The 21,441-nt window shown below is 39.7% G+C and overlaps 2 protein-coding genes across 2 annotated transcripts; one reads left to right on the top strand and one right to left on the bottom strand.

The window, feature by feature from the left end:
* The first annotated feature begins 1,544 nt into the window (after positions 1-1,544).
* hsd3b7 (hydroxy-delta-5-steroid dehydrogenase, 3 beta- and steroid delta-isomerase) lies at positions 1,545-10,440 on the top strand. Its single transcript, XM_086289976.1, has 6 exons — positions 1,545-1,738; positions 2,938-3,093; positions 5,929-6,037; positions 8,079-8,178; positions 8,637-8,799; positions 9,299-10,440. Exons 1-6 carry the CDS (start codon positions 1,579-1,581, stop codon positions 9,709-9,711), a joined length of 1,101 nt encoding a protein of 366 aa, XP_086146102.1. The 5' UTR covers positions 1,545-1,578; the 3' UTR covers positions 9,712-10,440.
* Positions 10,441-12,116: 1,676 nt separating this feature from the next.
* LOC147333049 (uncharacterized) lies at positions 12,117-21,202 on the bottom strand. Its single transcript, XM_086289977.1, has 2 exons — positions 15,611-21,202; positions 12,117-15,524 (listed from the first exon to the last, which is right to left on the bottom strand). The coding sequence occupies exon 1, from the start codon at positions 20,584-20,586 to the stop codon at positions 17,452-17,454; it is 3,135 nt and encodes a 1,044-aa protein (XP_086146103.1). The 5' UTR covers positions 20,587-21,202; the 3' UTR covers positions 12,117-15,524; positions 15,611-17,451.
* Between the last annotated feature and the right edge of the window lie 239 nt (positions 21,203-21,441).

Below are 21,441 nucleotides of genomic sequence, written 5' to 3' on the forward strand. Positions count from 1 at the left end.
AGCAGTTGTGCACTTAAAGGTAGATGTAATCAAGCAATGCAACATGCTAAAACAATTACAGAGCAGAAGATTTTCCAAAGTGTAGTCCGCTGTCCAGTGGAGATCCTTTGTAACATTTAATGAAGCATGGTGAACACAAGAAGGACCCGTTTCTGTCATAATGCAGCATAAATGCCTTGTTGTTGTTGACCCAAATTACCCTCACTAATGGTTGCCAACCAGCAAAAAATGGCAATGACTAAAATAAACCTATGGTTTGCAATATTGTATAATATAAACTAATATTTGTTTCCAAAATATAGTGAAATAGAAGCAAAATGTAGCATAATTCTTATATTTATTTTATAAACAACATAAATATGGAACTGTCTCCATGTTTATTTAAAGCAACATGTTGAAAAAATATTTTTTAAATAAATGAAAATCTTGTGTTTTTCTTTACCAAGTCAGTGTCCTGCTGGATATGGATGTTCAGATTGGAAACAAGCGTGAGAGTCTGACTTCTAGTTGATCGCTCTCTTATGCCACTTTAAAGGCATGTTGGTTGAGCAGGAAGTTGTGTGCCGGAAATGAATGCATCTGCAACTGTCATAGACTGTAAGAGGAAGCAGTGAAATCTGATGAGAACAGATGGTGACCTGAGTTGACGAGGCTACAGCTGGCTAACATGTGCCCCTATATGCATTTCCAACTCCCATCTTTTTAGTGCTCTCCCTATAAGGCCAACTTTCTTCTGATCCACTGTTCCTCACAGTGAAAAGTAGGTGAGTGTGTTCAAGAGGCAAACATATTAAAAACATCAGCAGAAAAACATGGACCATTTTGTGTAAGGCATTACTTTTACATTCACAGGTCTCCTGATCCATTTTACTATGACAATATATTCATGACAGAAGGAAAGTAAAGGAAGCAAGATGAGGCCCCCGTAGCTCCCCTCAAAACAAAGTTGGTTACATTACACAAAAAAATCGAAATCTTGGGTCAAAGTAACAGAACTCTACTCAAAGTTGACAAACAATACTTATAACTCAAACAAACTGACCTACCTAGCGAGACAAAGGGGAAACTTAAAATAGTGGCTGATCAACCCACAAAAACACAAAAAGGGGTAAATCAGAATCAGAATACTTTATTGATCCCTAGGGGAAATTATGTTGGTTAGAGTGTGCCAGTACAAACAGTAACAAAAACAGACAATACAAGAAGTACAAGAAGTAGCACAATATATACATACAAATAATTCACTTATTGATAAATAAAGGAATGATTTCCTGTGTCGTGCAGTGGTGCTTTTTGATGTCAGTCTCTCACTGAACATGCTCCTGTGGCTAGCCAGCATGTCATGGAGTGGGTGGGAGGAATTATCCAACATTGTCTTTATCTTGGACAACATTCGCCCCTCCAACACCAAATTAAGAGAGTCCAGCTTCATCCCTAAAATAATGCTGGCCTTGCGGATCAGTTTATTGAGTCTGTTAGCATCAGTGTCATCATCTCTGTGGGCGGGAAGGGCGGGGCGAGTATAGGCAAAAGCTCCAGCTCGCCGCTGCAGAGCACAGAGTTCATCAGCGTAACACGATGTCGGAACACCAGCGGGGTCTTGTGTATCTGCTCACCGGTGCCTGTGGGTTTCTCGGCCAGCATTTACTGAGAATTCTCCTGGAAAAGGAGGACAGTCTAGAGGAGATACGGGTGTTTGACAAACGCGTAGATCCGACCTTGCATGATCTCAGCACAGGTAAGACGAGCAGAAGCGCTTCTTGACTGTTCGTGACTTATGTCATGCAATGCTGTTTCTGTTTATAATGCGGAACTTCGTTAGCTAATATACCGATTTAACGTTAAATCTTTCACCGGCAAACAGACATACGCGCAGATATATTGTCGTAAATCACTCGAGCTGTTTGTTTTATTCGGCAGCATTTTCCTTTTCATGGTAATTCTCCAGAGAAAACAAAACTGTCTTCATCACTTCGCCACCGCATTCCTGATAAGAATCGTAACTCAAACCTTTAGCGTGCCAGCTTTATGTCATCTTAATTAGAGTCTGTTTGAATGAAATACCTCGAGCAGGTACAGCATTACTTATAAGGAAAAAAATGGCATACCCTGATGTTTGTGTCTCAGATATGCTTTTAATCACCTTGGCAACGTAAAGAAAGCTGTGTTTTGAGCCCACCCTAATTTACCTGTCGTGTCTTGTTGTTGCACCTGCCGTGACTTTCAGCACCTTCTGAATAATTTGAATGCTAACCTGTTGGTTTACATAGAACCAGAAGTCGTGACCAAAGGTGGTTCACATGATGTGTTTGTTTTTGTTCCCTGCTTCCTGGGAAACATTACTGAAATCACTTGGAAGCCAAGATATGTTTTATTTCCTTGATTGCTGGTCTGCTTACAGTAAAATACAGAAGTTAAGCAAGACAAGACCCTCAAAGCTGTGACTAATGCCCCAACAAAAAGACTAGTGATCCATCTAAGAATCAAAACCCATAAAACAGAGTTTGAATTTCAGCAGAATCTCTGTGTGAAAGTCCAGGTGCAGAGCTATCAGCGTTTCAAGGACAAATGGTAGATAATTTATAGGTTCAAGGCCTTCATAATATTTTTGCCATGTCAGCGCAACAGTGGAGACTGATCTCTTATATTGTTTTAAACTTCTGTGGAATTTAAAAATAAGACATTATCACTTTGGATAAAATTGGACTTGCCTTGATGATTCGGAAAGATGCAAATCACACCTGGAAATAACACTGCTATTATGAAATCAGGGCGGGCTGGGAAAAGAATGAGGTTGTTTTGAAGTTGCTTGGTAAACAAACTGTTTGTTCCTCAGTGTATTTGTAACATCCTTGTGGAATTCTCGGGAGAATATGGACATTATTTTCAGGTTTATTTGTTTGTTTTTAACTTTGTGTTTTCATGTTTTTTACCCAGAGCGGACAAGAGTGGTTGTCATTCAAGGAGATATCACGGATTATGAATCTGTGTTGGAGGCCTCCCGTGGAACCGATGTTGTCATCCACACAGCCAGCTTGGTTGATGTTTGGTACAAAGTCCCAGAGCCCCTCATCTACTCTGTCAACGTAACAGGTGAGGCTTGGAAAGATCAAAGTGATAACAAGGAAAAGGGGTGGGGTGGAAACATCAATCAACAGTTAAACTTGAAAAACATTTTACCACAGAAAGATATTTAGAGGAGAACCTTGGCTACATTTACTTTGGATGACTTCCAAGGCTGAACGTTTCCCTTCAACCAAAAAATGGAAAAATAGTTATAGTTCACATATTCACATTTCTGGTCTGAGGTGTGGTTTCCTCTTGTTTCAGTCAAGGGTCATTTTGTGTGTTCAAAGTGTTGTTTCGTCTTTATGAAAGGATACTTTGTTTAAACACCAGAGGTCTCAGATTCTCTTAAACTTCAACTCTAATTGGCTGATGCTGTTAGTGTGGAATTTAGCGGTGAGTTTAAGTGTTACATGATGCTGAAGTTGTTATTGGAGATGGGTTTCCTTTGTGCAGACGAGAAGCGAACTGCTGGGGAAACCCATTTTCTTCCCCTCTACTTTTTTGGAACATGATGAGAGTAGTGTCACTATTCACTGACTGAAACTATGACTAAATAGAGTCGGTTGAATTATACATTTAGGTCAAGGTTTAACTGATCATATGTCACTGTAGAGCTCTATTTGCACATGAGAGCATCAGAGACAGACTCCAGATTTGTGTGTCAAGTGTCTCAGTTAAATAAAAACACCTTGTTCAAACCTGGAAAAGTTAGTGACTCATAAATGTATTGGATTGCCAAAAGCAGTCCAAAATAACAGTTAACCAATGAGTTTACTCTTGACTGGAAAACTATTTTAAATGCTTCCCAAAAGTATCGTTTCTTCGGGTCTGTGGAATTTACTGGGTTTATTTTACTATTGTTTCTAGGGGTTTTTGAAGGTGGGCAGGTTGTATTCTTTAAAATCTGTCTAAACATTCCTTCTACTGTTTTATGTAGCAAAATGGCTCTCAAGAGATAAATTTGGCTCAAACACTGAAGCTTTTGCTATCATTAATCTCTATAATATTTTTGGTATTTGGACATTTAAAACAGTAGGTTGGCATCATGTTAGACAAACTCAAAAAATATTCAGCTAACTGAACCTTAAATCAAATGGTGTGTGGAAAACAGTGGAGCTCTGTGACGAAGAGGAATAAGCTATTCAGCCTTCTTTATACTTAAGAGGTATTTGTTTTCAGTGGACTTGTTGACTACAATTGTCAGCCAGGAAATGCTGCAGCCTATTTTCCCCGAGTTCCTGAAATGTCTCTGGCGCTGACTTTCAAGTGACTAAAGAATTTTATTGACGGCAGCATGCCAGATGTGCTGCGATGAAGGAAAACAAAAACATTTCATTGATCTGAATCTAAAACCAGATTGAAGACACTGATCACAGTAATAAAGAAGGGATGCAAATGTTGCTGGTGAGGCTTTGCTTTTAATATCTGTACCCCAAAAACAATCACTGCAGATTAAAGGCAGTTTTGTCTGTAGGCTCCCAAAGATCTCGTGCAGAGGTCAGCTTTTTTCCATATGGATGTTAATTATTTGGATTGCTAGAGTGTATATGAACAAACCACTACAGTTAAAGTTTTTCTTCTGTAAAAATCTGATAAGATCCAGTAGTTGCATCTGTCTGTTTTACTCGGTCCAAGGAGATTGTCCCATTTGGCCTCACGGACCTGAAAAATATTTCAAGAATTTTAATATTTCCCCTGTGTTGGCGTCAAGGGGTTTTCTTCAACACATTCTTGTTAGTTCCTCCTCCTCTAGTGTCTGGTTAAAATCTCTCTTCTTCTCATAACTGGTATAGATTTAAAATGCTAGTCTAACAGCAGTATATTGTAAACACTTATAGCCTGTGTATTTTAGGCTGTAGCTGCAATGTTTAACCTCCTTTCAGACCACATGTTGGCACAAAAGCTAGACAGCAGAGCTTGCAGAGGGTAAACATTACTGCATCAGGAAAAGCACAGATCAAACAAATTTAATTAGTGTTTCCTGTTTTTAATTAGGTGTCCTAGAAATCATGCCAGTGAGCCACTATGCATAGAAGACTGTGGAACTGGTTTACCTAAATTGAATCTTAAATTATGGTCTGTTCCTCTGTCTTATCTGTGTCCTGTTCTATGTATTTTTGCCTTTAAAGTGAGATTAGTTTTAACTGTGCTAGCAGCAAAGCTGTAGGTTTGACAGTGCTGGTAATTTCAGTTCATCACTTTTGCCAAGAATAGAGTATCACAACACATATTCAGCAAATTTACTGTTAGATTTTGTAGAGGTGTTTTTGGTCTGGCTTTTTCAGTTTTTCTGTAGCGCGTGAAACCTCTCGCTCTGTTCTAGTGAAATATGGCATACGTTCCTGATAATCTACTACCACATTGGTGCTGATAAGTCTGTCACTTTACAGGGAGTGGTATGGTTGTCTGTGCAGTTGTGCATGGTATTTGTGAACTCTGTGGGTTTCTTTTTTGTTTTGTTTTGCTCAGATGGCAAATTAAACACATCAGCACTTCTTTTTCTCATCAGCACTTTAACAAATGTTAACTATGCAGCTTGTCAAGTGTTTACTCCGTAGATTTTTGTTTTTAACTTTCAGATACGTAAACAATAGCCTCAATAGTGGAAGCCAGAAATATTCGTGGCATCCTCTCATACAAACAGAACACGCATGGGTCCCGTTTAAATTATTCACACAGAGATGTTTCATATAGTAATTTGAAGCAATCCATTAAAAAAATAAAAAATAGCAGCTTTCTTCAAATCTGCACTGATGGAATAAACTATTTCTGTGTCACAGTGTCCTTTGAGCTACAGTCTGCTCTATCAACACAAAAGTGAGCAGACTTGCTAAAAACGATGTTTTCTTTTCCTCTTAGGAACAAAGAATGTCATCAAAGCCTGTGTGGAGTGCGGCATAGAGTGCCTCCTCTATACCAGCAGCATGGAAGTGGTCGGTCCCAACATCAATGGAGATCACTTTAAGAGGTGAAATTCAAAAACTATAACATTGTTAGTTGTTTAAAATGTTGTTGTTGGTTTTTTTTAATTATTCTTATTTTTTTATGCTGACTGAGCCAACATAGTAGACATCTAAACCCATTTGAAGAAGTGCTTTAGCTCATCTAGTTCATTTTCTGTAGTTGCTGCCTTGTAACCACTCTTATCTTAAAAGCACCATCATTTAACACATGACTTGTGCAGCGCAAGATATGATGGGGTGGAGTCAAACGTCAATGACAAATGCAGTATTTAGTATTTTCTGTGTGTTATTCAACCGAGTGATCAAGGTAGTTTATTCTGATTAAAAGACATTAAATGGGAGCTACTGTCTGAGCTTTCTTTTGCCAGTGCTTTAATATTTTCCAGACTTATGTCACGCACTTGTTATGTAATGTTGCTGCAGTTAAACAGCTTTTAAATCTGGAGCTTAAAGTTCAAACTGTTTTGCAACCATCATTTGCATTGGCATGCTATTGACAGTTATGTCACTCAAGGTTGGTTGATACCAGAGGAATAGTTCTGAATTATTTAATAACAAATAAAAAATGTTATGTAATGTACATTTGCCAGGTTTTTTGCCTGTCATGAGAGGAAAAGGCAACACAATGTGATTTCTAAATATGGGCTGTCTCCGGGTTTTTCTGTGTATTCATCATTTTCAGTGACATCATTTGAGTGGCATGTCCATACCTGTGTAGCTATGGAATATTTTGGGTAAGAATGAGCAGAAACCAAAATAGAAATGACTCTTGAATCAAGACTGATGACAAATGGAAAGTTCACTCCTAAAGGCGTGAGTCAGATCCAGGTGTATAGTTCACCATCATATTGTTTGAGTATAGGAATAGGAGACCCAGACAGACCATTTACTGGCATATGTCGGTTAGAGGGAACAGTTTTTGTGCTTTGGCTGAAAGCATTTCAAGGTAGGGTTTTTCCCATTGTCACCCATGACCGAAATGAAAAACCCTGGTGTGCAATGCTTGTATGCACTAAGGTTAAGGTGACGGTGCACAAGTGGGCATTCTTCAATATTTAAGTGTCTGGTTGGAAATTCCACCCAGTTCCTGAAGGTTTACGGTTAATCTATTCTGGCCAACCACTACCAAGGGTTAAAAACAAAAGAGTTTGCGCTGCAGAAACTCTGACCACATATTTAGCATGTGCACCCTTTACCCTCCAACCTGTACCAGTAAAATTCTGAGTGCTGCCTGCTAATCTCAGACTGGCTCCATGATCTTGAGATTAGGGCTTTACAGAGGCCAGCATCTGAGGCTGGACTCCTTGTTCTTTTTGTCTCTTTTGATGATTCTTTGGGATGTTTGATGCTACAGAAGGATCTGGGACCAATCAGGCACCTTCTTGTTGATGTGTGACGTAGAACACGTGCAAAGCTTTTTCACAGTACAATATGTTCTCAGATTGTTAGATGAAGATTCAAAAGATAAATATTGATATAATCATTCCAAGTGGATGCCCTCTTATCTACTGAGATCTTTCTACGTCAGCCCATCTCCAGCCACTGAGACAGATTGGCTTTCTGGTATTTCCTAGTAGAATTAAAGTCGCAGCATATTACTATCAATATCAAAAATGGATTTAAAGTAACAAATGGATTTAAAGAATTCCACATAATGCCCTTGTCACATGAGGAAAATCACGCCCAGCAAACGTGCTGGACGTGCTGTCTGCCTTCCAGATGGTGTGCACTCTTTGCACGTACACAGGCACCTTGGAAGCTGTTGTAGTTCTGACGTTACCCTATAAGAATGAACCTTTTCCTTCTCTTGTTACAAATATTTGTTCTATTTAGACAGTAGATTTGGAAAAAAGATAAGAACAAACTTTGAAAAACTTGCAAATAAACATGGATATCAGGTTTGTTCTTCTTTGCCAAGGTTCATTTCAACACTTCTGTTTAGTACGTCATAAGCACATTCCTAACACACACAGCAAGGTCAAGAAAATACTAGGTGATTATCTTCTCCTGAGCACTTCTCTGAATGTTTAACTTCTTTCTTTGTAGGGGCAATGAAGACACACCTTATACAGTGAAACACAGCATGGCCTACCCCAAGAGCAAGTCAGAGGCAGAGAAAATTGTGCTTGATGCTAATGGCACCAAGGTAAGATATATTTCACAAATTAATGGTATGTTTACTTTGTGTAAAGAAAAGTGGTATACTGTTTGAACTACATCACAATGAAGCAGATTTAGTAAATGTACATTTGAACTGAACTATGATAATGCAGTGAAACCAGTAAAAGGATTAGTTTCTAAAAAGGCTTAACCTGGATAAACTCTGACTGGGCAGTTCCATGCAGAGGCTCGAGATATGCAGATGTTTTTGTTTTTTAGTCTCTTGCTGAGCTGGACTGGAGCCTTTAAAAAAACAAAGTCATAGTGTGTGTGTGGGGGGGGGTGGTTTCTTGTGCAACTTTGCCACAGAATGTGAGAATTTCCCTTGTGGCTATGCGGTGGTACAATGGTGTAATTTTTGCTGTTTACAATTATATCTAAATCTTCTTTTATTTTATCTGCCTCCGGCCTGGAAACTAAAAGTTGTTTTTATTTCCTGTCCAGGTTAAGGGTGGTAAGCACTTATACACATGCTCACTGAGGCCAACGGGGATCTATGGCGAGGGGCACCAGCTAATAAAGGACTTCTATAAGCAGGGTGTTCAAAGGGGAGGCTTGATTGTTGGAGGCATCCCAGATCATGTTGAACACGGTCGAGTTTATGCAGGTAAAATTACCACTTCTGTGATGTTTCCTATGTGGCACTGAAAACTTGGTTAAAGGCGCCGTCATTTTTAAAGCAGATGTAGCATGTAGAAGCACTTCCTCTGCACTTCGCAGGAAGTTTACGGTTTTACACCTAACGCAATTCATAACATTAGAATTTCAGATGATAATATGATAAGAAACCCTGATGCTCTTAAGCAACTTTTAATCCGTTTATAATAAATTCAATACCAGATGGTCATTATCGGTGAACATGTATACATGCATCCAATTCACACCACAAATCCTCTGATCTCCTAACAGAATATGATTGCATTTATGATATTAATACATTTTACAAATGCATGCATGTAAGGCATGCAGTATCAGCCACAACTGGATAGAAAGGATGTCACTTGGATGCAGATTAAATGACTAAAGTAGTATCTACAATTGATGTATTTTTGCACTCTTTACCATCACCATAATTAAATCCGTTACTTATCCACTTGTCTACCTAGGCAATGTTGCCTGGATGCATCTCCTTGCAGCCCAAGCTTTGAGAGAGCGCCCAGAGAAAGTTGGAGGAGAAGCGTTCTACTGCTACGATGACTCACCCTACAAAAGCTACGAAGATTTCAACATGGTGTTGTTCTCAGAGTTTAACTTTCGAAAGGCACGGATACCCACAATGGTGTTATGGTTTCTGGCCATGTTTAATGATTTGATGCACTGGTTACTAAAACCCATATACAACTACACGCCGCTGCTGAACAGTTACACCTTGGCCGTTGTTAGCACCACCTTCACAGTGCGCACCGACAAAGCTGAGCGTCATTTCGATTACCGCCCCTTGTACAGCTGGGATGAATGTCTGGCCCGCACAAAGAAATGGATTAGCACATTTCCTTCAGAAAACTCCAAAGACTGTTGATCTGAGCTCAACCACAGCAACATTTATTAGAAGCTGCTATGTAAACAGACGGGATCGCAATACGTAAATAATGCCTGTTGTCTATTAATGTTGTAGAGAAACAAGCAGTACTGTGCCTTACAGTAGGGACAGTGTAACAGAGCTTTTATACAGAGCATATAAACATAGTTTTATAAAAGATGTCTCAATAATTCTCGTCGTAGTAGATTAAAAGGTGCTTTCATAACATTTTTGAAACGGCATTCATTTCGACATTCAAGCTTTAAAAACTATGCAGTACCGATAAAGCAGTATTGTTCTTGGTCTTGTGTTGGTGTTTTCAGTTCTGCCAACATCCACAGAATGCCTTAATTCAAAGTTAAAATAAGCTTCATTATAAAATGTTGACCACTGATTCCATCAGAACCGTTAACTACATTTGTTAATGAACTAGTTCTAGATGGGGCAAATGGTGAAGACAACATAATTATTACGTTGTTGTTCTATCCATTTCTGTGGCATGTACTAATTTTAGATATGCATTTCACATTAAATATTATCAATATGCACAGTATTAATAGTGACAATGTAAACTCAATTTACATGCATTTACTACTCAGGTTACTAATATTTTATTGATTTAGCAGAGTTTATAAAATGTTTTATACTGTTTGAATAAATGTTTATTGTGTCACAATTGGAATGTTTAATTTTTTTTTGTCATTACAAATAAAGATTTATTTAATCCTTTGTACAAGGCCTCGTGTGTTGTGCTTGGCATCAGGGCGGTGCCCTGATCTCATTGTCTGTCATCCCAGTCTTTGGTTGCATAACAACTCTGATACACATCACTACATCCCATCCCTGGAAACCACTTGCACAACTTTAAATCCTTGTTTTTGTTTCAGTATGCATATTTGCCCACACCATATCCCCATGGTTACATTGTGTCCTCCGGTTTCTATGTATCCAAGTGTTTACCCATTGCGGTAGGTAGAGAGAATCACTCCTTGAAGTCATGTGGAAACTTGTTGTCATGCTATATTAAAACCAGCTGGATTTGAACTTCTATGACTCAGAAGGAAAAGGGAGTTCCTTTAGAGTTTGCTAAATAGTGTTCCTGTAGACCTGGGTGTCCCCCATTTTGAGGTTTTGCATAGCAATCTCCAAAACACCACCATGCATGGTGCTAGGAAATACAAAGCAAAGACTAACAGTTTCCAAACAAACTCATAAATCCTTTTTTGCAAACAAAACCAAAAGATGTGGAAACAAGAATGTGGAAAAATTAAGTTGTGTGTGTGTGGTTTTTTTTGTTTTGTTTTGTTTTTTACATTTCCAGCAGATTGTAATATGGTCTGACACAAAGGCTAGGCTTTCTTATAAAATGTTTCTATGATGTAAGAGAAAGCATGTCTGTGGGAATACAGCAAAATATCTGTATGAGTTTAACTGATGTGTTTTGGTGGTTCACAACTGGAGTCTCTAGGTGTGTCAAACCTGTTTGAGTTCACAAGCCAACCAGGAGCTATATATAACAAATGGGGTGAACCAGTAAAACATAACCTATGTGAAAACAAACACCTATATCTTTTATGAGAAGTGAATAGATATTCTGAACATTTTTATATATACAAAAACATGAACAGCCTGAGATGTCTTAAAGTTTAATTTCAACTCTGTCTGAGAGTCTGCTGTCATAACAATCGACAGATCACATTGATTCTATAAAGAAAAAACAATATTATGCATCTTTGTGATTGAAACACCATTGTTGTAATACTGGCATCACATCCTTACTCCAGGAATAGCAGAAGACAAAAAATAATACAAATTAAAAAAAATTACAGTCTTTTGTCAGAAAAGCCACTCCGTAGACCTGTGGCAGGTGAGGGTCCTGTTCCAGGAAGCAGGAACTATGGAGACAGAGAAAACAGAGACCTCCACTCTGTGGACAGTAAGGGTCAGCCAGCTTCCTTGCACTGCAACATTTATTGTAGGTCACTGTAGCAATCATTGTTTAAATAAAAGACATCTGTTCTTTGTTTTGCAATCAGTCACACTAATGGAAACATTTTGTGTTACAGATGGAACCTTGGATATGATGTGGATATTTGGGTAAGGAACAGAAATGATTTTTAAGACTAAGACTAAACTAAAGGAATTTAAAGGGGTGTTTTAAAAGCAGACAGACTGTCTGAATGTAATCTGATTACATGTAATGTTTGTCTTTGTTCAAAGATTGAGATTCACTTATTATGTCAAACAGCATTTGAAAGGTACAGTGTCTGTACCACTGAAAATCACATAAAGCAGACTCTGTGGGTCTGCCCAGAACTGGACCCAGCTGCAGGTATTAGAGGCTCCATAATGGATCAGCAAACCATGCCCTACAGAAAAAGATCAAGGACTCAAGGATGAGGTTCAGCATGGCCATTTTGCAGCTCATCCTGTCTAGACTGAATTTTTATGTTCATATTTCATTTATTTTGTTTGTATTCTGTTCCCCGGTCCTTATCTAAAATGGTTCATAACATGTTTGCCTTTACAGATAAAACTTACATTCAATAAAGACCTGTAAAGCTGCCCTGCCTTTTTTCAGTTAAATAGGAAACCATTACTATGCTCTAACTATGACTATTAACAATAACTCGATAAGACATCTCTCCTACGGCTACAAGAGAGGAAACAGTGAAGGCCGACATTAGATTAGATTAGGCAAGGCAAGTTTATTTATATAGCACAATTCAACAACAAGGTGATTCAAAGTGCTTTAGAGACATTAAAGAACAAAAACAAATAAAAAGCATGAGTTAAAATTGATTAAAAAACAGTAGATAAAATCAGGACAGTAGATAAAATCAGTAGTTAAAATGTAAGTTTTGAAATTTAAGCTTAACAGTGTGGATTTGGTGTTTTATTCAAATGTAGCTGAGAATAGGAGTCTTCAACCTGGATTTAAATAAACTGGGTGTTTCAGCTGATCTGAGGCTTTCTGGGAGTTTGTTCCAGATATATGAAGCATAAAAGCTGAATGCAGCTTCTCCGTGTCTGGTTCTGACTCTGGGAACTGATAAAAAACCGGATCCAAATGACCTGAGGGATCTGGAAGGTTCATACTGGGTCAGGAGGTCACTGATGTATTTTTGGTCCTAAACCATTCAGAGCTTTATAGGCCAGCATCAGAACTTTAAAGTCTATCCTCTGATGGACAGGCAGCCAGTGTAAAGACCTCAGAGCTGGACCGATGTGGTTCACTTTTTTGGTCTTAGTGAGGACTCGAGCAGCAGAGTTCTGAATGAGCTGTAGTTGTCTGACTGATTTTTTAGGTAGACCTGTAAAGATGCTGTTACAGTAATCAAGCCTACTAAAGATGAATGCAGGGACTAGTTTTTCCAGGTCCTGTTGAGACATCAGATCTTTTATCCTTGAAATATTCTTGAGGTGATAGTAAGCTGATTTTGTTATTGTCTTAATGTGTTTTTCTAAGTTTAGGTCTGCATCCATCACTACCCCCAAATTTCTCTCCGGGTTTGTGGTTTTTAGGTGTATAGATTGAAGTTCTCTGGTGACATGTAATTGTTTTTCTTTGGCACCAAAGACTATTACTTCAGTTTTTGTTTAGCTGGAGAAAATTGTGGCACAACCAGTCATTAATTTCCTCGATGCATTTACCAACAGCCTGTATAGGGCCTCGGTCTCCTGGTGACATTGTGATATATATTTGTGTGTCATCTGCATAGCTGTGGTAGTTTATTTTGTTGTTCTTTATAATCTGTGCCAGTGGGAGCATGTAAATGTTAAACAGAAGGGGTCCCAAGATGGAACCTTGGGGAACTCCACATGTGATACTTGTCTGCTCAGATGTGAAGTTACCTATTGATACAAAGTATTTCCTGTTTTCTAAGTATGTTTTGAACCAGTTTAGTACAGTTCCTGAAAGACCTGTCCAGTTCTCCAGTCGTTTGAGTAATATGTTGTGGTCAACTGTATCAAATGCTGCACTGAGATCCAGTAAAACTAAGACTGTGTTAAGAGATTTTCTACATTATACAATATAACCAAATCTCTATAATACAATATAATCAAGTGTGCCTTATATTCTGTGTGTTCATATATTTTCACATAACCAAGCTTATTGTTAAAGAGAACATAATGCATTCCTTACCTCAGTGTGTGATGTCAGATAAGCATGATATACTTCTGCATTGTTATTTTCAGTGTACTGTATGTGTGCAAGGTCAGATAAGCTGAGATAATGCCTGACCTCTCCCCTTTCAGTTAAAAGAGGAAGTACTATGTAACTTAACTTTCACTATAAATAAAGAACCAAGCCTGCGCTCAGTGTGTGTGTCTTCTCAGAGACATTCACCCGTGCGCACGTTTTCTAATACTCTCTGAGTCGGTCTACAGTGTCTTATTTCTCTTACTTGTGTTTGAACAAATGTCAACCCCTGACAGACTGACATTTTTCCACTGTCTGTATTCAGACATATGTCATTAAACACTTTGGTCAGAGCGGTTTCAGTGCTGTGGTTCTGTCTAAAACCTGACTGGAAGGCATCATAGCAGTTATTCTGTTTTAAGAAGTAATTGAGCTGTTGAGAAACTGCTTTTTCAATGATCTTACTTAAAAATGGGAGATTTGAGATCGGCCTGTAGTTGTTCATTTGTGTCTTGTCAAGATTGTCCTTTTTCAGTATAGGTTTTATTACAGCAGTTTTTAGTGGTTCTGGAAACACACCTGACATTAAAGAAAAGTTGACGATCTGTAACAGGTCTGACTCCAAAGTCTTTGAGACCTTTTTGAAAAAACTTGTTGGCAGGACATCTAAACAGCAGGAGGAGTTCAGTTGACCTAAGATGTCTTCAGGTCTTTGCTGTTAATCGGGTGAAACTGTTTGATGGTGTTTAAACAGTTTTTCAGTGGACACAGTACATATCCTGAATATGCTGTTGATGTACCAATTGCTTTTTCTGTGAAGAATTTGGCAAAGTCATTGCAGGCCATGGTCGAATGAAGTTCAGCTGCCACTGGCACAGGAGGGTTTGTTAGCCTGTCAACTGTAGAAAATAAGACCCGAGCATTATGACTGTTTTTGGTGATGATGTCAGAGAAGTAGGACCTCCTTGCACTCCTCAGTTGTAAATTATAATTGTGAAGTTTCTCTTTATAGATGTCATAATGAACCTGGAGGTTTGTTTTTCTCCATCTGCGCTCAGCTTTCCTACACTCTCTTTTTTCATTTTTCACCAGTGTGGAGTTTCTCCATGGAGACTTTTTCCTTCCAGAGATAACCTTCACCTTAATGGGAGCAATAGTGTCAATGACATTTAACATTTTAGCATTGAAGCTATTGACGAGCTCATTGACTGAACCTCTGGACAGGTCAGGTGTTAATGGGAAGACCTGGTTAAAGATCTCACTACTGTATTCAGTTATACACCGTTTTGTGATCACTGCTGTTGATTTGTGTGGGCTGAAATTAGATTAGAAATTACAAATGGCCACACTGGGGGACATTACAGCAGAGTTTTTCCGTAAATCTTATTAAGCAATACAGTCCATCCATCCATTTCCAGCCCCTTGGAGGCAGAAGTCTAACACAAAAGGGAGGACCTCCCTCTCCCCAGCCACCTCATCCAGCTCATCTGGGGGAAATCCTAGGCGTTTCCAGACCAGCTATAAAGATGTAATTTTTCCAGGCATGAGCAGCAAAATAAGGTTGTTAAATCCATCAGTATGCCGGCTTGTACACATACACGAGAGACACGAGAGTTCTTCTTTACTGATGTTTACTGTGCTTCTCTTAACGTACAGGTACACCGTAGAACTGGTGAATACAAATGTACAAGAAAATTATATTTCAGCATTAAAACATATTACAATATAAAATTCACAAAATATAAACAAACATACCACTTTGGCCTGCAAGTAGACAAACCGGTGTAACTGGAACTTAGGGCTTATTTCTTCTTTCTTAGCTTGACTTTTACACGGCTAGACCGTCACCATGCGCAGCTTCTCTGACTTTTTTCCAAAACAGGAAGTGACCTCTGCCCTTACCTTATATTTACAAAATTAACCGGCTATTTTCCATGTATCAAATTAACTGTACACCAATCCGGTAGGCAAAAAAGGGAAATGTTAACATGCTCAACACAAAAATAAAACATACAAAATAAAATGAGTTAGTTACATTATCATTACAAGAGCTCCGCCTAGTGGTCAAATACTAACATTTCACCAACTGTTACACTCCCACCATCACACTATCGCAACAGCATGTGTGATCCTAAAGGAATTTGACCCAACAATGAACTTAGCGAAGGTTAACCAATAAACATTATGTTGAGTCTTTACTCTGCTTCAAGTAAAAGTATAGTCTTATGTATGGGTCTCTTTAAAATCGTCTTAGTTGTGTGCTTCCCCTTATTGTCTCTAGTAGAGTCACCGATGAGAAGCTTAACTTGTCTGACTCTGCCGTCAGCTCCTGGAGTGACTTCCACAACTTTGGCGAGTTTCCATTGATTTCTTGGAAGACAGTCTTCTTGTAATAACACAATGTCATTTATTTTTGCATTTCTTCTGTTTTTATTCCATTTGCTTCTCTGTTGCAAGTTTAACAGATATTCCTTTCTCCACCTTGTCCAAAATACATTCGCCAAATATTGTACTCGTTTCCATCTTTTCTGGAGGTAGAGATCTTCTTTAGCGAATTCTCCAGGTGGTGGTGAGATCACTGCTGACTTCATCGTCAAAATATGGTTGGGTGTCAACGGCTCCAGTCCTACAGGGTCGTTGATAGACTCTACAGTTAGTGGTCGACTGTTTACTATTGCCATAGCTTCATACATGAACGTTCTCAATGATGAAGTGTCTAATCTTGAAGCTGACTGGTCAAGAATGGATTTCAGAACATTTCTTATTGTCCAAATCTGCCTCTCCCAGACTCCTCCCATGTGGCTAGAAGCAGGTGGGTTGAAAACGAAAGTTATTCCCAGCTCTTTGACTTTCTCTTGAGTTGCTTGCGTTAGAAGCTCGTTTCTTGCACCGATAAAATTGGTGCCTTGATCACAATGCAGCTGACCTACGTTGCCACGTATTGCTATGAAACAACGGAGTGCATTGAGAAAACAGTCTGCACTGAGATCATCTAGAACTTCTATATGTATAGCTCTCGAGCACATACATGTAAACAAGAGTCCATATCTCTTCAAGTCTTTCCTCCCTTCTTTTACACAGAATGGTCCGAAGCAGTCCATACCGCTGTATGTAAATGGAGGGGTAGCTTCCAGTCTTTCTGGTGGCAGGTCTCCCATCCTTTGTTCTTGATTGCCTTTCCTGTACTTTCTACATTTGACACATTTGTATATAAATGACGATACTTCAGTACTGCAGCCAATTACCCATATGCCATTGGACCGTATCTCATTTACTGTCATCCCTCGGCCTTGATGATGCGTCTTCTCATGAAAATGTTTGATGAGCAGGTGCGACACATGATGTTTCTTTGGCAGAATGGCTGGGTGTTTGATGTTGGGATGGATTGATGCTTTTGTAAGTCTTCCTCCTACCCTCAAGATATTGTGTTGATCAAGGAATGGACTTAACTGAAGTAGCTTTGAGTGAGATGGTCTGACTTCCTCCTTATCCTTTATGATCTTAATTTCCTTTCCAAATGCTTCTTGTTGAACTGTCTGTATGATGAACTCCTCGGCTTCTTTCCTTTCTTCCAACGTAGTACTTTCATTGGACATTTACTTTGAGTTCTTTGCATACTTTACACGTCGTCTTAATCTTGCTATTGCTTTCACAACTCTCGTCCAATCTGAGAATTTTTCCAGTCGTTCTAAAATGGATTTCTCTTCTTTTGCCTTAACTGCGAATACTGTTGTGACTTTGAGTTCTGGATCTTCGATACTGATCTCTTTCACTTTAGCATCTTCTTGTGGTAGTTCCTTTTGCCATAAAAAACTTGGTCCTGTGAACCAGTTGGACTGTACTAGTTCTTTTGTCATGACTCCACGTGATGCGTGATCTGCAGGATTTTGTTCAGAGGCAACATATCGCCATTGACTTGGCTCTGTACTTGATCTGATTCTCTGTATTCTGTTAGCAACGAATACATGAAAGCGCCTTGCGTCGTTGTTAATATAACCAAGGACAACTTTGGAATCAGTCCAGTAGTACACCTGAATATTTTGGATCTCCAATTCTCTCTTTAGAAAGTCAGCTGCTCTCGTAGCTACTACAGCCGCAGAAAGCTCCAATCTTGGGATGGTTGTCACTTTAGTAGGAGCGACTCTTGCTTTACCCATCACAAGAGTGCACTGTACTTCTCCAAACTTGGTCACTGTTCTCAAGTATGAGCACACACCATAACCGGTTACACTGGCATCAGAAAAGCTGTGTAACTCATACTGCTTCACTTGGTCAGATGTTGATGGGACATAACAACGTGATATCTTTATGGAGGACAGGTTCTGGAGGTCTCTGAGCCAAGCTTCCCATTGAGGCTTGAGATCTTCTGGAAGCGGCTTGTCCCAGTCCAGCTTTTCCTGACACATTCTTTGGAGGAGTTTCTTACCAACTAAAATGAACGGAGCGACGAATCCAAGTGGGTCGAATATTGAGGCCACTGTCGAGAGCACTCCTCTTCTAGTGAAGGGGTTATTCTTTACAATCACCCTGAATTGAAAGGTGTCTGAGCTTACACACCATTGGACCCCTAAGGCTCTTTCTATCTTTGGCTCTCCTAGTGCCAGATCCAGATCAGTTGCTCCTGCTACACATTCTTCCTTTGGGATAGCAGCAATCACTTCCTTGCTGTTGCTAATGAACTTGTGCAGGTGCAGCTTACCGGTGGCACACAGTTCTCTAGCTTCCTTTACAAGTTGAATAGCTTCTTGCACTGAATCCACACTCACCAAACCGTCGTCCACGTAGAAGATGCGTTGCATGAACTTCACCGTGGCTTCACTGAACTTATTTTCACCTTGCGCAGCGACATGCTTGAATCCAAAGTTTGCGCATCCTGGTGAAGATGCTGCACCAAACAAGTGGACTCTCATGCGAAACACTGATGTGGACTTTTCCATGTTACCATCCTCCCACCATAGGAATCGGAGGTAATCTTGATCTTTTGGGGCAACATGAAACTGGTGAAACATGCGCTCCACGTCACACATGACAGCTACACGTCCTTTCCTGAAACGACACAGAACTCCAACAAGAGTATTTGTGAGGTCAGGTCCTGACAGGAGATGCTCGTTGAGCGATGTATTCTGGAACCTTGCAGAGCAATCAAAGACGACGCGGATCTTATTTGGCTTCTGCGGATGGTAGACGCCATGGTGAGGAATGTACCATGCTGGTTGATTATTTAGCTCAGCCTCTGGCACTTTCTCTGCGTCACCTCTCTTTATGATGTCTTGCATGAAAGTCACGTAGTCCTTGTAGTAGCGCTCGTCTTTTCTGAGACGCCTTTCTAAACACTTCAGTCTGTGTTCTGCCCAAAGTTTGTTGTTTGGCAAGTCAGGTCTTTCTTGTCTGAAGGGTAGTGGCATTTCAAAGTGGCCATCTTGCCTTTGTTTTATGCCTTCTTTTACTTTGGCTAGAAACAGTAGATCTAATTGTGACATTGACTCTTCTTCAACACTTTTTTCAACAAAGTCCATCTCTAGCACATGAAGTATCTCGGCTGGAGTAAGTATTTCTTTGACTTTGTTTCTGCTTACAAAGTGAACTTCCGTTTTGAGCTTGTGAGCTGGTCCTACAGCTGGCAAGACTTGTCTAACAATAACACGATGGCTTACTCCTATTTCATCTTCACAATCACCTTCAGAGTCACTGTAGCCAATGATGCTCCAGCCAAGCAGAGATTTCTGTGCAAATGGCTGGTCTCGATCACCACTGACCACCGCTAGAGGGAGCAATGCTTGAGGACAGTTATATCCGATCAGTAGTCCAACTTCACAATCAAGCTTGGGAGCCATCTCCTTTGATAAATGTTTCAAATGTGACCAGTTCTCTGCTGTTTTGTTTGTGGGAATATGTGATCTGTTAGCAGGAATGTAGTCTCTGGTATAGCTTGTTGGTAGTTTGATTCTCGTTTCAGAGTAAATGCCTCTTACTTGTAAGTCCTTTAACTTGCTGCTTGAAACAACTTTTGTTTTGGACGTTATAGTGGAAATCTTGAGTTTAACTGGCTCTAACATGGCGTTGAGCGACTGAGCTGTGTCTTTCAAGATGAAAGTGGTGTCACTTTGAGTATCGAGCAAAGCATACACCAACTTTTCATTCTCTGGTTCATCCACAGTGGATACATAAACTGGGACAACTGAGGAAGTACAACCTTTTGACTTTTGCTGCACAACTCTGTTGGATGTAACTTGGTTAGATACTTGCTCTTGTACTTCAGAAACCTCTGTTTCCTGGTTAGCCTTAAATTGTTGTTGGCTATTCTTTCTTTGTTCCTTGTCTCTTTTCTCTCTGTCTTGATGTAGACAAGTTGGGTGAGGCTTTTGGCATTTGTCACACACACTTCTGGAAGTGCAGTTCTTAGAGTTATGACCAGTCTTGAGGCAACCAAAGCACAGTTTTTCAGACTGCACAAACTTTACTCTCTCTTCAACTGACTTGTCCATTATCTTGCGACATTTCTGAAGCGTGTGACCAGGTTTCTTACAAAAGAGACATGTGACATTTGTCCTTTCACTAGAGCTTGTACTAAGTGACTTAGCATTCAGCATGTAGTTTCTTTTGGGCTTGTCTTTGAATGCATGCTTGTCTTGTTCAGTCGGCTTTATTGCAGGCAGAGAAGTGATAGGATTACATGCAATTCTTGCTTCTTTATTCAGGAATTTGACAAAATGACTAAAATCTGGGAACATTCTGTGTTCATCTTGAAACTGTCACCGTTCTGTTCCACCGTGCACTTAGCCAATCAGGCAGCTTTGCAGCTATCCTCTGATTTTCCACGCAGTCATGCAAAACTTGTAAACCTTGAACATAAGGTATGGCTGACTCAACACTGCTTAGAAAATCTGCAAACTCACGTAGATCTTTAGTGTCTTTGTTGTTAATTTTTGGCCATGACTGAATCTTGTCACGATATGATTTGCCTATCACAAAGGGATCTCCAAACCTGTCGTTGAGTATCTCCCAGGCAGCATGATAAGCGGTGTCTGTTCCAACCAGAAAATGTCCTTCAATAGCCTTCTTCGCTGAACCTCCAACATACTTTCTCAGGAAGAATAGCTTTTCTTGAATTGGCAGATTCTTGCGGTCAACTAATGTTTGAAAAGACAACTTCCAGTCATTATACTGCAGTGGATCACCTGTGAAGACTGGAGGCTCTGGGATTGGGATTCTGTTTGCAGTGATAGCTTCAGCGAGCATCCTTACAAGATCAGTGGAGGGCGTTTCATTTGCACTACGAATTGCTGTTTGAGGGACAGAGGCTCGGAGAGGTGCAATTTGTTGCGGAGCTCTAACTTGAGATGGGATGAATGGTTTCGAGTTCACATTTGGAAAGCTTGGTTGCGGGACGGAACTATCTTGTCTTACTTGGGAATGAACAGGAGATTTGTCTTCATCCTCACTATTCACACTTTCAGCATACACTTTCAATCTTGCTTGTGCTGCATTACGCTTTTGCAATTCTCTCAAAAGTTCCACTTCCTTTCTCTTTTCATCTAACCTTGTCTTTATTGAGGTGCTCTCAGTTAGAAATTGAGCTCTTTTCC

Source organism: Aulonocara sp. 'chitande type north' Nkhata Bay, linkage group LG4 (genome assembly GCF_057382095.1).
Source record: "Aulonocara sp. 'chitande type north' Nkhata Bay isolate Kocher_YH1m ecotype deep benthic linkage group LG4, A_spYH_male_GT1.1, whole genome shotgun sequence".
Taxonomy (NCBI): domain Eukaryota; kingdom Metazoa; phylum Chordata; class Actinopteri; order Cichliformes; family Cichlidae; genus Aulonocara; species Aulonocara sp. 'chitande type north' Nkhata Bay.